Source organism: Sus scrofa, chromosome 12 (assembly GCF_054392235.1).
Source record: "Sus scrofa isolate SSC_HxYL_T2T_F1_AM1 chromosome 12, Sscrofa_HxYL_maternal_Yorkshire_Landrace_v2.0, whole genome shotgun sequence".
Lineage (NCBI taxonomy): Eukaryota > Metazoa > Chordata > Mammalia > Artiodactyla > Suidae > Sus > Sus scrofa.
The window spans coordinates 16,727,413-16,742,309 of record NC_139394.1 but is presented as its reverse complement, the minus strand read 5'-3'; the positions used below and the strand labels follow the sequence as shown (position 1 = coordinate 16,742,309).

General features: G+C 37.5%; 1 protein-coding gene across 1 annotated transcript in view; it reads left to right on the top strand.

Annotated features, from left to right (window-relative positions):
* The window catches only part of EFCAB3 (EF-hand calcium binding domain 3), a 371,875-nt gene that overhangs the window by 3,485 nt on the left and 353,493 nt on the right, over positions 1-14,897 (top strand). The window contains exons 2-3 of the mRNA XM_084984064.1: positions 2,600-2,715; positions 7,895-8,055. Coding sequence (XP_084840190.1) covers positions 2,686-2,715; positions 7,895-8,055 — 191 coding nt within the window. The 5' untranslated portion in view covers positions 2,600-2,685. The remainder of the gene's footprint in view (positions 1-2,599; positions 2,716-7,894; positions 8,056-14,897) is intronic.

Genomic DNA, 14,897 nt, shown 5'->3' with positions numbered 1-14,897 from the left:
GTCCACCTGATTTTTCCTTCTTCACTTCCTTCCATCCACACTGATACTTTTGGAAAGGACTTTAGATCATGTCAGAACTCTTCAGTGGCTTCCTATTCCCTAAGAGGACAGGCCAAAGCTCTTACTATGATCTAGGGGCCCTCCATGATCTACTTCCCTCCCCTGACCACTCTGATCTCCTCTCCTCATTCTTTCTTTCCCCTTTGCTTTCAGTGCTTCTGCCTCATGAGCCTTCCCACCATTCCTTGAACATTCAGACTCCTTGCTTTAGAGCCTTTTTCTCTCTGAATGAAAGGTATTCATTGGCTCCCTACTTTAATTTTTTCAGGTCTGTACTCTCAAGTCTCTCTCTCAGTAAAGTCTTCCTTGGCTACCCTATCGGTTCCCTGCGTCTCTTCCCCAACACCATACGTAATATTCTGAGTCCCTGCTTTACATCTTCCCCTTAGTGTTTATCACAAATAACATACTATATATCTTATTTAGTTATGTATTTTATTGGCTCTCTCCCTGGCTAGGATATAAGCTCCATGAGAGGCAGGATTTTTTTTTTTCCTTTTTGATTCACTGCTGTATCCCTAGAACCTGGAAGAAAGCCTGCACATAATGTGTGTGTGTGTGTGTGTGTGTGTGTGTGTGTGTATGTGTAAAATTCATGGATGAGGGGATGAATGGATTGGAGAAAAGGAATGCAGCTTTTTATTTTTCTTGGTTTTCCCCTGCAACTTCACAGACTTGTCATAGGATTGAGAGAGTTGAGAAACAAGTCTGTTATAGTTATGGGGAAGAGACTTCCTGTGCTGTTTTTCTTTTAGCTTGAGAGAGTTATGTGGTATCTGGTTTATCCAGCAGGTTGAGACCTGCCAACTTTTTGATAATCTGATCAATAATTATGAAACAGTTCTTCCTCAAAGTTTATTTAAATCATGATTATTCTGCTTAATTAAGTATTTCGATAACCTAAGAACTTTTGGTGAGTAAGCTCAGTAGGGAGAGAATTCCTTCTTTCTTTCCTTCCTTTCTTCCTCCTTCTATCACTCTTCTCTCCTTTCTCCCTCTGCCCTCCCTCCCTCCTTCTCAATTTCTCTCCTTCCCTCCATTTTTTCTTTTCTTCTTTTACAATATTTATATAGCATTGTGCTTGGTTATGTGAAAAATAATTCAAAGAATGAGAAGATACCAGCCCCTTCCTTAGAAATTTAGGCTTTAGTTGATATAAAACTGTACATGAGATAAATAACATTACAAGGCAAATGGTTAATTTCAGTTGGAAAATGAAGATGACAATGATAGTGAAGACAGTAAGTGCTATGCCAAGAAGTTTAGAGGTAAAGATTGAATTGGTTAGACAATCTCTAGAAGAGATTACAGAGAATGGGTTGCTATATAGCCTTCTAATGTCTTCTGAGAGGGGTATTTTTAAGTTGGTTTCATTTTATTTTATTTATTTATCTTTTGTCTTTTGTCTTTTTAGGGCTGTACCCACAGCATATGGAGGTTCCCAGGCTGGGGGTCCAATTGGAGCTGCAGCCGCCAGTCTACACCACAGCCACAGCAACCTGGAATCCGAGCTACATCTGTGACCTATACCACAGCTCACGGCAATGCCAGATCCTTAACCCACTGAGCGAGGCCAGGAATGGAACCCGCGTCCTCATGGATGCTAGTCAGATTCGTTGCCGCTGAGCCATGACAGGAACTCCTGTTTCATTTTATTTTTAACACATTTTTTAATTCCAAGAATGTTGGACATACCACATTCAACAGTGATTACAATTACATATTACAGAAATAAATTTTAAAGTACTTTATATTAGAATATTAATATTTGCAGTTAAATTTCACAATGTGAAAAAGACACTGATAATTGCAACTAACAATGTAATGTAAATAGCAATGTAATAAACTACTCATCAAATGCCACTCAGATATGAGTAGAAGATATTGGGAAAATTTTGCAAAATTCTAAACTTCCTAAGTTAATTATTACATTCACATGGTGTGAAATGTAAATGTTTGCAAAAGTATTGTTTTGAGAGGCCATGTTGTATGGTGCTAAAGACTGTGCACTCTTGAGTTAGTTGCCTGAGTTCAAAATCTGACTCTTTTGTTTGTTGGCTCTGTAATCTTGTGAAAGTTCATCTAAGTTTTTCTCCTCATCTTTAGAATAGAAATAATGATAATTCCTTGAAAGATAGTTATGAGGAATAGATGAAATAATCAAAATGTTTATCATAATGTTTAGGACATAGAAAGCATTTAATAACACTAGGGATTGCTGTCTGTTAGTAGTTCTGTGTAACTGGTTTATTTGAATAAATATAACTTTCTGGTTTCCATGCCATTTGAATTTGAATTTCCCTACCTCTTTTACTGCAAAAAGTAAAGTTAAGGAACTGAATGATCTCCTGTGATTTATCATCTATTAACTGCTTTTTCTAGCTTTTGTATATATATCTGAGTTGGGAAATATCTATTAGGTATTAAGTTATAAGTGAGTGTTACATTGAAAGAATAACTCGAGGTAGTTAGATTTATTTATATATTTCTCCTAAATAGAGATATGACTTTTCTTTCTTTCTTTCTTTTTTTCCTGCAGGAAATCATTTTGTGCTACTGTTCATTCACACTTGTTCATCAAGTTCTTTGAGTCCTCAAGGGCAGAATTTACCTCTAAACAGAAAGATGGAAACTAAAGTACATTTTTTTTGCCAGGTATTTTTCAAAATAGTTTCTAAAGATTCATTCCTTCTTTCTTTCTTTCTTTCTTTCTTTCTTTCTTTCTTTCTTTCTTTCTTTTTCTTTCTTAAAAATTAATTTACATTACCTCACATCCATAGTCGGTAAGCATATTCATAGAGTAATATAGTTGTACAAGATCTTGCTTAATAGCTGAGGGAACTTTTGAACTCTTTTAGGGGATGTATATTGAACTCTCATCCCAGCAACCCATGTAGTAGCAAGAGATCCATGCTGTGTGGTGAAATATTTTTGGGGGAAGGGGCAGGGACAATTTTTCAGGAAACCAAAGGACTAAACCTACATGAGAGGTTGTGGGTAATGTAATTAATAACATGGGAGTCTAACCAAAAGGTAACTTAAGAGATACCGAGTTTCTCTTGTCTTCTTCTCTGTGATTCAGGGAATGTTCTTGTCTATTGTCAATAAAAAACAAAGCTAGGCTTAGAATGGAGAAATTTTTCTCAAAAAGATTGTTGCAAGGGAGGAAAGGAACTCATGAAATTCGAGGGGGGGGATTGCAAATGGGGAGAACATCGTGACCATAAGATCCGCAAGTATCTCCAGGGCCAGGCAAAATGGGTTTTCTTTTGTAGAGAGGAGTAAACAAGGCTAGGAAGAACTGGATATGGTGAAATGGGATGAAAGAGTGGAATGATCAGATAAATAGATCAGGGAATATTTTATTAAGAGGCAGCCTAGTCTCCTGGAGGGATTGTATGATGCTGGATGGCTCAGGCTGAGGGTGGGCCAAAGTTCAGGGGCTTGGAGGAAGGAGAGAGGCTTAACCAATGTTTGGTTAATAAGCATTTTGTTCTGATTATTCAGTTGGGAAAAAAACAGTTCAGCTAATCATTGATGAGGCAAAGAAAGGGAATTTTGAAGGTGTTTGGCTTTGTCATGGGTAAACAAGAGAGGTATGCAGTGAGTCTTATCTAAGTCATTTGAGAAAAGGTGGTTCTTTGCAGTCAGCCATTATCCAGAACACAAAAGGCTGAGGGAATTCCTTTAAATTTCCCTGTTTTTCGGGAGCACAAAGCTCAGGCAAAATTGAATATTGTCAATAGAGAGTCTTAATCTTTTAAATTTATTCTTTTAATGGATTTGGTGCCACTATATAAATCAGATACTGGGAGTTCCTGTTGTGACTTAGTGGTAATGAATCCGACTAGCATCCATGAGGATGTGGGTTCAATCTCTGGCCCCGCTCAGTGGGTTAAGCATCTGGTGTTGCTGTGAGCTGTGGTGTAGATTGCAGACATGGCTCAGATCTGGTGTTGCTCTGCCTGTGACATAGGCAGGAGGCTACAGCTCCAATTTAACCCCTAGCCTGGGAACTTCCATATGCTGCACATGTGGCCCTAAAAAGACCAAAAAAAAAAAAAAAAGATATTATCTGTACAGTGATCCAAAAAAACAATTTCAGGACTTCTTGTAATTTATATCACATGTGTATTTATATACACATACACATGCGTATACACGCATATATATTTCTAACCTGTTCTGTTTTTATAACTATTACTTTATTGATTGTGCCATTATAAACTGATTTTGAAGATGAATTCTTAAATATTAAAAAATTAACAATATTAAAATATCATACCAGTTTATTTCCTTAAGCTATATAGCTATATGTAGATGGTTCACTTTTAACCATAAAGTCTTGGAGATTCTTTTCTTTCTATGTTTTCAAAGTTTCTACTCACTATTTGACTGTTTCCATTCATCTGGCCTTTTTTCCTTTTTTTTGGCTTTTTTAGGGCTGTATTCATGACATATGGAGATTCCCAGGCTAGGAGTCCAATGGGAGCTGTTGCTGGCAGCCCAAGCCACAGCCACAGCAATGCCAGATCCTAGCTGTGTCTGCAACTTACACCACAGCTCATGGCAATGCTGGACCCTGAGTGAGGCCAGGGATTGAACCCACCACCTCATGGTTCCTAGTCGGATTCGTTTCCGCTGCACCACGACGGGAACTCCCATCTGGCCTTTAATGACAGGTTTTTGGGGTCCTTTTGTGGTGTAGTAATTTAAAGATCCAGCATTGTCACTACAGCAGCTTGGGAACTTCCACATGCCACAGGTTCAGCCAGAAAACAAAACAAAACAAAACAGGTTTTTGTGCCTCTCTTTTAAGATCCCCGTCCTTTTTTATGGTTTCTGTTTTGGGTCATTTTTCTCAACCTTTCTACTAATTCTTTCATCATTTGTAATAAACATCTCATCAAGGCAGCAAGTTAGATTGCCTTTTTTTTTTTTTTTGTCTTTTTGCCATTTCTTGGGCCGCTCCAGCGGCGCATGAAGGTTCCCAGGCTAGGGGTCGAATCAGAGCTGTAGCCGCTGGCCTATGCCAGAGCCACAGCAACACGGGATCAGAGCTGCGTCTTTGACCTACACCACAGTTTATGGCAACGCCGGATCCTTAACCCACTGATCAAGGCCAGAGACCAAACCCGCAACCTCATGGTTCCTAGTCGGATTTGTTAACCACTGAGCCATGATGGGAACTCCTAGATTGCCTTTTTGAAACAAATTTTTAAAGGTGTGCCTCTCTTGTAAGACAAATGTGTGCAAATTCTAAAAGTCACTGAAATAATTCTCTTAATTTCCATCTCATGTGGAAATAGCTGTTCGCTCTAAACTCCCTTGATAATCTGCTTTATAAATTGCCTGTGTAATCTGTTCTGAAAGTAAAAACTAATGTACCTTTGATCAACTAATGCAATCCAAACTGCCGACCTCCATATTTCAATATTTCCAACTTCATTCCTCTTTTTCTAAGCATGTTAATTACTCTTGGGTTCTAGTTTTTTTTGTTTGTTTTGGTTTTTTTTTTTTTTTTTTTTTTGGTGGGTCTATTTAGAAGGAATATAGCTGTATTTCAATAGACTATTTTTTAAGAGCAATTTTAGATTCACAGCAAAATTGAGTAGAAAGTACAAAGAGTTCCTGTATACCCCATGCCTCACTGTACCACAGTGTACCACACCCTGTACCGCAGTGATCAACACCCTGCACCACAGTGATACGTTTGTTATAATTGATGAAACTGCAATGACACATCATTATTACCTCAAATCCATAGTTTTTAAATTAGGACTGAATCTTTTTTTTTTTTTTTTTTAAGTGCTGCATCTTCAGCATATGGGAGTTCCCAGGCAAGGGGGCAAATTGGAGATGCAGCTGTCAGCCTACACCACAACAACAATGCCAGATCTGAGCAGTGTGTGCATCCTATACCATAGCTCACAGCAATGCCAGGTCCTTAACCCAATGAGCGGGGCCAGACTGAACCTGTATCCTCATGGATACTAGTTGGGTTTGTAACCTGCTGAGCCATAACGGGAACTCCCTTTTTATTTTATTTTATTTTTAACATTGACTCTTGATATTGTATATTCTATGGATTTGGACAAATGTGTAATGATATATAGCCACTATTATAATATTATATAGAATTATTTCATTGCCCTAAAATCCGCTATGCTCTGTCTATTCATCTCTCCTCATTCCCACCACTAGTAACTAGTGATCTTTTTTTTACTGTTTCTATGGTTTTGCCTTTTCCAGAATGTCATACAGTATGTGGCTTTTACAGATTGACGGCTTTCACTTAGTAGTATACATTTAAATTTCCTCTATGTCTTTTCATATCTTGGTGGCTTATTTCTTTTTAGCACTGAGTAACACTCCATGATCTGAATGTACCACAGTTTGTTTATCCCTTGATCTACTGAAGAATATCACAAGTTTTGGCAATTATCAATAAAGCTCTAAGTGTGTCTATTCAGGTTTTTGTGTGGACATATGTTTTCAGTTCCTCTGGGTAAATACCAAGAAGTATAATTGCTGTACTATATGGTAAGAGTATATTTAGTTTTGTGAGAGACTGTCAAATTCTTTCAGAAGAGGTTATACTATTTTGCATTCCCATCAGCAGTGAATGAGAGGTTGTCCTGCTTCACATTCCTGTCAGCATTTGGTGCTGTCTGTGTTTTGGATTTTGGCCATTCTAACAGATGTATAGTGGTATCTTGATGTTTTGATTTGTAATTTTTGATGGACATGATGTTGAACTCTTTTTTTTTTTTTGTCCGCACCTTGAGCATATGGAAGCTCCCAGGCTAGGGGTCAAATCAGAGCTGCAACTGCCAGCCTATGCCACAGCCACAGCAGTGCAGGATCTCACCTGCATCTGCGACCTACATCACAGTTCACGGCAACACCAGATCTTTAACCCACTGAGCAAGGCCAGGGATCGAACCTACATACTCATGGATACTAATTGGGTTTGGAGCCTACTGAGCCACAAAAGGAACTCCTAATGGTTGAACATCTTTTCGTATGCTTGTTTGCCATCTGTATACCTTCTTTGATGAGGTGTCTGTTAAGATCTTTTGCCTATTTTAAAACTGGATTGTTCTTTTTCTTAAAAGAATTTTTTTTATTAAAGTATAGTTGATTTACAATGTTCTGTCAATTTCTGCTATATAGCAAAGTGATCCAATCATGCATATGCATATATATATATATGTTCTTTTTCTCATATTATCTTCTATCATGTTTTATCACAAGTGATTGGGTATAATTCCCTATGCTATATGCCAGGACCTCATTTCTTACCTATTCTAAATGTAATTGTTTGCATCTACTAACCCTAAGCTCCCAATCCATCCTATAGGTTGTACTTTTTCTTATTGTTCCGCTTTAGGAGTTCTTTGTATAGTTTTGAATATACAAAATAAAAGTACTTGGAATACAGTCCTTTATCTTACATGTCTTTTTGCAGATATTTTCCCCCTGTCTATGGGTTGTCCTCTTATCCTTTGGATAATGTCTTTTGCAGAGCAGAAGTTTTTAATTAATGAAGTTAAGTTTAATGATGCCTTAAGAACTAGATTCAATAACTGTTAGATAAATTCATGAATGCTGTGTATTTTGAGCTGCATAATGCACCAAGGAACATTGGTGTCATTTAGAATATATATCTAACCTGGAGTAACTCATTAACTAACTCTTTCAACACAACTCTTTTTGGTAGCACCATTTTAGAGAGAATGTTCATCTAAAGTAATAATTTGACTCAGATGTCATATGTAATTTATATGTGCAAAGAGAACATGGATGACTGTGGCTCTTGATTGCTCCTCAGGGGGAAGAAAATATTGATTTATCAGATGACGGCTATACCTCTTTTGCAACTGACCTGGCATCAAGAAATATTGACAGCAAGAAATACATCAAGTTATCTAAAACAAAAGAGAAGAGAATTACACCTGAAATTAGAGGTTTGAGCACAGAACACCAAAAAATGTAAGTTAAACTGTGAAATTACTTAATCAAATTATACTTTTGTGGTTCTGTATACATTTTAGGATTGTTTGTCCTATTTCTATGAAAAATGCCATTGTAATTTGGATGGGGATTGCATCAAATCCATAGTTCTCTTTGGGTAGTATGAACGTTTTAACAATACTAATTCTTCCAAGCCATGAACACAAAATGTCTTGTCATTTATTTGTGTCTTCTTCAATATCTTTCATCAGTGTTTTATAGTTTTCGGTGTACAGATCTCTAAGTATTTGATTCCTTTTGATGATATTATAAATGGGATTGTTTTCTTAATTTCTCCGATAGTTCATTGTTAGGGTATAGAAATGCAACTGATTTTTGTATATTGGTTTTATATTCTACAACTTTACTGAATTTGTTTATTAGTTCTAACAGTTTTTTGGTGGAGTCTTTAAAGTTTTCTTTGTAATACCATTATGCCATCTGGAAACAGACAATTTAGGTTCTTCCTTTCTGATTTGGATGTCTTTTATTTTTTTCTTGCCTAATTTCTCTGGCCAGGACGTCCAGTAATATGTTGAATAAAAGTGCTGAGAGTGGGCATTCTTGTCTTTTTTCTTATCTTGGAGAAAAAACTTCTCAGCTTTTCACTGTTTAGTGTGATGTTAACTCTGGGCTTGTCATATATGGCCTTGATTATGTTGAGGTACATTCCTTCTATATCCACTTTGTTGAGAGTTTTTATCTTGAGCAAATGTTGAGTTTCAACAAATTCCTTTTCTGCCTCCATTGAGATGATCATATAATTTTTTATCCTTCATTTTATTAATTTGGTTGTGTTAGAAAAAAAACCTAAGTTCTCCTCCTGTTTTTCTCCTTTACTCTCACATTGCTATCACAGTCACAACATTCTGACAGCAGATGTGTGGGTTTTCCCCCACACTAAGTAATTCTGGGGACTAGCTGGGTGTCCCACAGTTTAACTTAATTTTGACACTGTCTCTCTGGAGATAGTGCCAGACTCCACAAGTTAAGGGTTCAGGTCCATGAGATTGCCCTCATGGATCATATACGAATCTCAAATAGTAGGTCCTCAGATTACTTCCGTCTGACTTGGCTACAAATCAGAGGTTCCTAAGATCCCCTCCTTGGGTTTGATTAATTTCTAGTGTGGGTCATAGAACTCAGGGGAACACTTGCGTTTACCAGTTTATTAAAGAACATGGTAGAGGATATATATGAACATGGTAGAGGATGTAGAAGAAATATATAGGGAGAGGTCTGAGGAGGTCTCAGATATAGGAGCTTCTGTCCTCATGGAGTTGGGGTACATCACCGTCCCAGTATGTGGATATATTCAATGACCTAGAAATTCTCCAGAGGGGGTAGAGAGGCTAGAAATGAAGTTAATAATTGATCATGCCTGCATAAGGAAGCCTCTATAAAAATCCCAATAGTATGCAGTTTAGAGATCTTTCAGGTTGGTGAACACATCTGCACCCCAGGAGGGAAATGCACCCTAACTCCCAGGGGACAGAATTTCTTGTACCTAGGATCCTCCCAGACCTCACCTTATATATCTCTTCATCTTGCTGTTTATCTGTATCATTTTTCACGTCCTTTAATAAACTGGTAAGCATAAGTAACTGTTCTGAGTTCTGTGAGTCACTCTAGCAAAATAAACTGTGTCTGCAGTTGACATCTGAGGTGGGGTGGGAGCAGTCCTGTGAGACTGAGCCTTACCCTGTGGAATCTGACAGTATCTCCATGTAGAAAGTGTCAAAATGGAGTTAAATTGTAGAGACACACAGCTGGTGTTGCTGAGGATTGCGTGATGAGGAAAAACTGCACACACATCTGGTTTCAGAAGTCTTGTGAGTGTGGCAGTAGTGTGAGAATAAAGGAGAAACACAGGACAGGATCTTTCCTTACATGGTTGTGTTTCAGATTTATTGATTTACTATGTTGAACCGTCCTTGCATCACAGAAATAAGTCCCATTTGATCATGGTCCTTTTCATGCACAGTTGAATTTGGTTTGCTAATATTTTGTTGAGAATTTTTGCATCTTTGTTCATCAGGAATATTAGCCTTTAATTTTTTTTTTCTTGTGGTGTTCTTGTCTGGCTTTGGAATTGGTAATGATGTCCTCATAAAGTGAGTTTGGAAGTATTTCCTCCACTTCATTTTTGGGAAGAGTTTGAGACTGATTGGCATTAATTCTTCAAATCTTTAGTAGAATGCACCAGTGAAGCTATCTGATTCTGGACTTTGTTGAAAGGTTTTTAATTACTGATTCAGTATCCTTACTAATAATTGGTCTGTTCGGATTTTGTACTTTATGATTCAGTCTTGATAGGTTGTATGTTTTTAGGAATTTATCCTTTTTTTCTGGGTTATCTAATTTGTTGGTATATAGTTTGTTGACTAAAAATACTGTACAACCTAAAAGTTGAGAGTTATATTTTATTTGGTGGATGAAACTGAGGACTTAAGTCCAGGAGGCAGCATCACAAGTAATCCCAAGAAGGAGTTCCCTTGGTGGTGCAGTGAGTTGGGGATCCCGTGTCACTGCTATGGCTCAGTCAGAGCTGTGGTGCAGGTTTATCCCTGGCCCCAGAACTTCTACCCACTGAAGTATGGCCAAAACAAACCCCAAAACAAACAAATCAAGTAACCCTGAGGGGGCGAAGAGGGAGCTAGGGTATATAGGAGTTTTGCAGCAAAGGGCAGGTAGTAGAAACAAAAGATTACCATTAATAAAAGAAAACTAGATATTTTAAGAAGTTTAGTGCTTGTCTGCGTATGGAAAGTAGTGAGAGTCAGTACTCACCGAAATCATTCCTTTGATATGCACTTCAGCTATCTGAGGCCAGTATCCTGTGTTTGCACATCCTGAGGGCTCACAATAGCTTCAGTATGAATGTTGCTAGATGGTAGGTATTCTTTGTTTCCTTTCTGAATTCCCTCAGGGCTCACCAGCTCACCGCTGGAGGAGGCGGCTCCAATTGTGGATGACTGTGACATCCTTTGTTTACTGATATGGCAGGCAGTATTTTATTTATCAAATTGTTCATAGTAGTTTCTTGTGATCTTTATTATTTCTCTGTTATCAAGTTGTGATGTCTCCTCTTTCATTTCTGACTTATTTGAGTTTCTCTCAACACCCCACCCCTTTTTTTTTGTTTTTGTTTTTGTTTTTTTTGGTCTTTTTAGGGCCGCACTCAAGGCATGTGGAAGCTCCCAGGCTAGGGGTCGAATCAGAGCTGTAGCTGCAGTCCTACACCACAGCCACAGAAACATAGGATCCAAGCCACTTCTGCCACCTACACCACAGCTCACAGCAATGACCGATTCTTAACCCACTGAGTGAAGCCAGGGAGCAAACCCGTGTTCGATACTAGTCGGGTTCGTTACCACTGAGCCACAACAGTAACTCCTCCCATTTTGTTTTTGATGTCACAGTTTACATGTTTTTATATTGCATATCCATTAACAAATTGTTGTAGTTACAGTTATTATTAATACTTTTGTCTTTTAACCTCATACTAGAGTTGTATGTGATTTACCTACCACCATTACTGTATTAGAGTTTTCTGAATTTAACTGTATATTTATCTTCACCAGTGAACTTTGTACTTTCATGTTTTCTTGCCACCAATTAGCATACTTTCATATTATCTTAAAGAATTCCTTCAACATTTCTTATAAGACCAGTCTAGAGTTATGAACTTCTTCAGCTTTCACTTGTCTAGAAAACCATTTATCTCTCCTTCTTCTTTTTTTTTTTTTTTTTTTTTTTTTTTTACTGTGCCCAGAGCATGCAGGAATTCCTGGGCCAGGGATGGAACCCATGCCACAGCAGCACTGAATTGCACAGTGCCAATGCTGGATCCTTAATCTGCTGAGTCACACGGGAACTCCTCTCCTTCAGTTTTGAACACAACTTTGTGGGGTAGAGTATTCTTGGTTATTGTTTTTTTTTCTTTCAGTGCTTTGAATATATCATCCACTCCTTTCTAGCCTGCAAGATTTCTGCTGACAAATTACTGATAGTCATATGGGAGTTCCCACTATTCCTTCAAGTTAGATGACAAAAGACGACAATTATTTCTAGGCCACCACAATAAAATTTGTAACCTAGGAAGAAGTGGGAGGTGGTAGGAGTGTTTCTTTTCTTTCTTCGTTAGCATTGTTTAAAGTAATTAACACTTGGGGAGACACAATGCCTCAAAGGAATAGAATACGGAACAAATGTTTTTAGTTATTTGTTATTTTTATCAGATCATCCCTATTTCATAAAATATTTGAGGCATTTCATAATTTTAAAAAACACACTTATATTTAAAAAATGATAAAAGATAAAAAATGATGTAGTTAGGTAGAAGTCATAATTACTCCAGAAATATGAAGATCAATTTCAGTGGGGACATGTGGAGAAGTGATGGGGGATACAAAGTAGCAGTACATTGTAGGTTGTCACTCATTTGTGTGTCATAAAATCAACTGAGGAGGTAGCTACTAGATTTTTTTAAAAGAAATTAGAATAGAATTAGAATCAATAGTGCTTTTCATATAGTAAGGTTAAGTATTGTTCTGTGAAATTTTTTCAGTCTTCTCTCTCTCTGTCTGTATACTATATCTCAATAGAAAATGTATTTTATACTCTGTGACATGATCAAAATAAAATCATTGCTTTTGTGAGAGGAGGAGTGCAGAAGGGACTGACCATAAGGCAGCTTCATGGGGACTAAGAGCAAGTAATGAGGCTCTCAGGGTAGGAATTTGGGGGACTGGATTTATTTATTTTTTATTTTTTGTTTTTATTTTTTGCTTTATAGGGCTGTACTCACGGCATATGGAGGTTCCCAGGCTAGGAGTCCAGTCGGGCTGTAGCTGCTGGCCTATGCCAGAGCCACAGCAACGCGGGATCCGAGCTGCGTCTGCAGCCTACACCATGGCTCATGGCAATGCCGGATCCTTAACCCACTGAGCAAGGCCAGGGACTGAACCCGCAACCTCATGGTTCCTAGTCAGATTCGTTAACCACTGAGCCACAACGGGAACTCCGGGGGGACTGGATTTAAAAGGGATAGAATGGCAAAGGGCAAAGTGCCTTCTAAGAAGGGGGTGTTGGGTGCATGATAGGAATTTCCCTTATTTCACAATTTTGCTTAGGGCTAAGTTTATCTGAAGATGTTACAGACTCAAATCTGGTCATTTTCCTGTGTATCACCTAAATAGCCCTTGCATAGCAGGTTACTCTAAAAGTAAGGGACCATTTCTGCCAAAGAGTTTTTAGTTTTACATACGGGAAGAATAAGGTGTTACTTCTAAAGTACTGAGTTACAACCCAGCTGATATGAGTTCTGGGTAGGAACAAGTCTGTGGGGTATTGCCATAGTGATTCTTAAATTTGTCTGCATGTTAGGATCACTTGGAAATCTTTAAAAAAAATTCCAAATATCATCTCAGTCCTCAAAATAATTAAATCACAATTTTGGGTGATATGTTACAGGCATCAGCATTTTTTTGAAGCTCCCAAATGATTCCAATGTGCAGACAAATTGGGGACCTAGTTTATGTCAGAATTCTTCCTAGTGTTCAGGATCCCAGAGCCCAAAAATAATCTTAAGGTTGTCCTTGAAATTTAGGTCTACCTGGATTACCTGAAGCAAAGTATGAAATTGCCAAGAAATCTTCTCTTTCAAATTTAATTAATTAATCTCATTATTGTATAGTTTATGGAATATTTGTGTTACAAAAGTTCTTGACAGTCCAATGAGAAGAGGAGAGAAAAGAAAGTAATAAGAGAGCAGGATACTTGTTAAAAAGCAGTTCAGAATCTAACCCAGACTTTAGTCTTAAACTACCGTTTCTTATTAAAAAGAATGATTTCTTCCGAGAAATGGCTGACTACAGATCTGGGAAGGCAAGTGTACAGATGTGTCTGGAGCATCTTGTTTTCCAGAAATGAGGAAACTAATAAACATTTCTACCAGAGAGGCATCAAAAGACTCAAGAGCCTACTCGAAGAGGCTCCCACCTCTTCTCACCGCACACAAGAAAATTAGAGCATCAATAAGGATAGTAATTGCAGGGAATTGAATCAGTTTAATATATGCAAATCAGTATGTTCAAATGATATAAAATTATTTTGTCACTGTTGAAAGTTGCAAGAGAGCCAAATCATTGTTGTAAAAAGTGATAAAAAGAATACAGCAATTATCTTGCCTTTCTATATGAGCACTACCGCTGTGTAAGCAAATAGTACATAAGAAGTTTCTCTTTATAGAAACTAACTAATGAGTGAAGAAGGAATGATAGACTTAGACTATAACTATTTAGCAGTCCCTCATGATTTATTGAATCTAGTACTTATGTCATAGTAGCTGCCAGTATCACAAAAGAGAACCACTTGGACATTATATGCCTCCTGATGAGACAATACCACAACTCATTAGTGGTTTTATCCCCTGCTGCCCCTCAAAAAAGTAGAATGTTAATCTGATCATGTCTTTAGACTCCTGCAACCATGGTGAGAGAATTAGCAAAATCTAGGTTTGTGAAAGATCTATAGGACATTGCTGGCAATAGGGATATGATAATGATGATGGTGATGATGATAATAAAAAGACATGAAGGAAGAACCTATAAATGAAAAGAGGTCTAAGGGACATATCAACCAACTGTAATATGGGGACCTTTTTGAATCCTGATGCACAAAGTGTTAAAAAATTTTGGCATTTATGAGATAATTGGAAATTTGAACACAGATTGTATGATGATATTAAGAATTTTCTGGGGTTTTTTGGTATCATAATTGTGTTTTAAATATATTTTTAAAAGAAAAACACTTTGTAC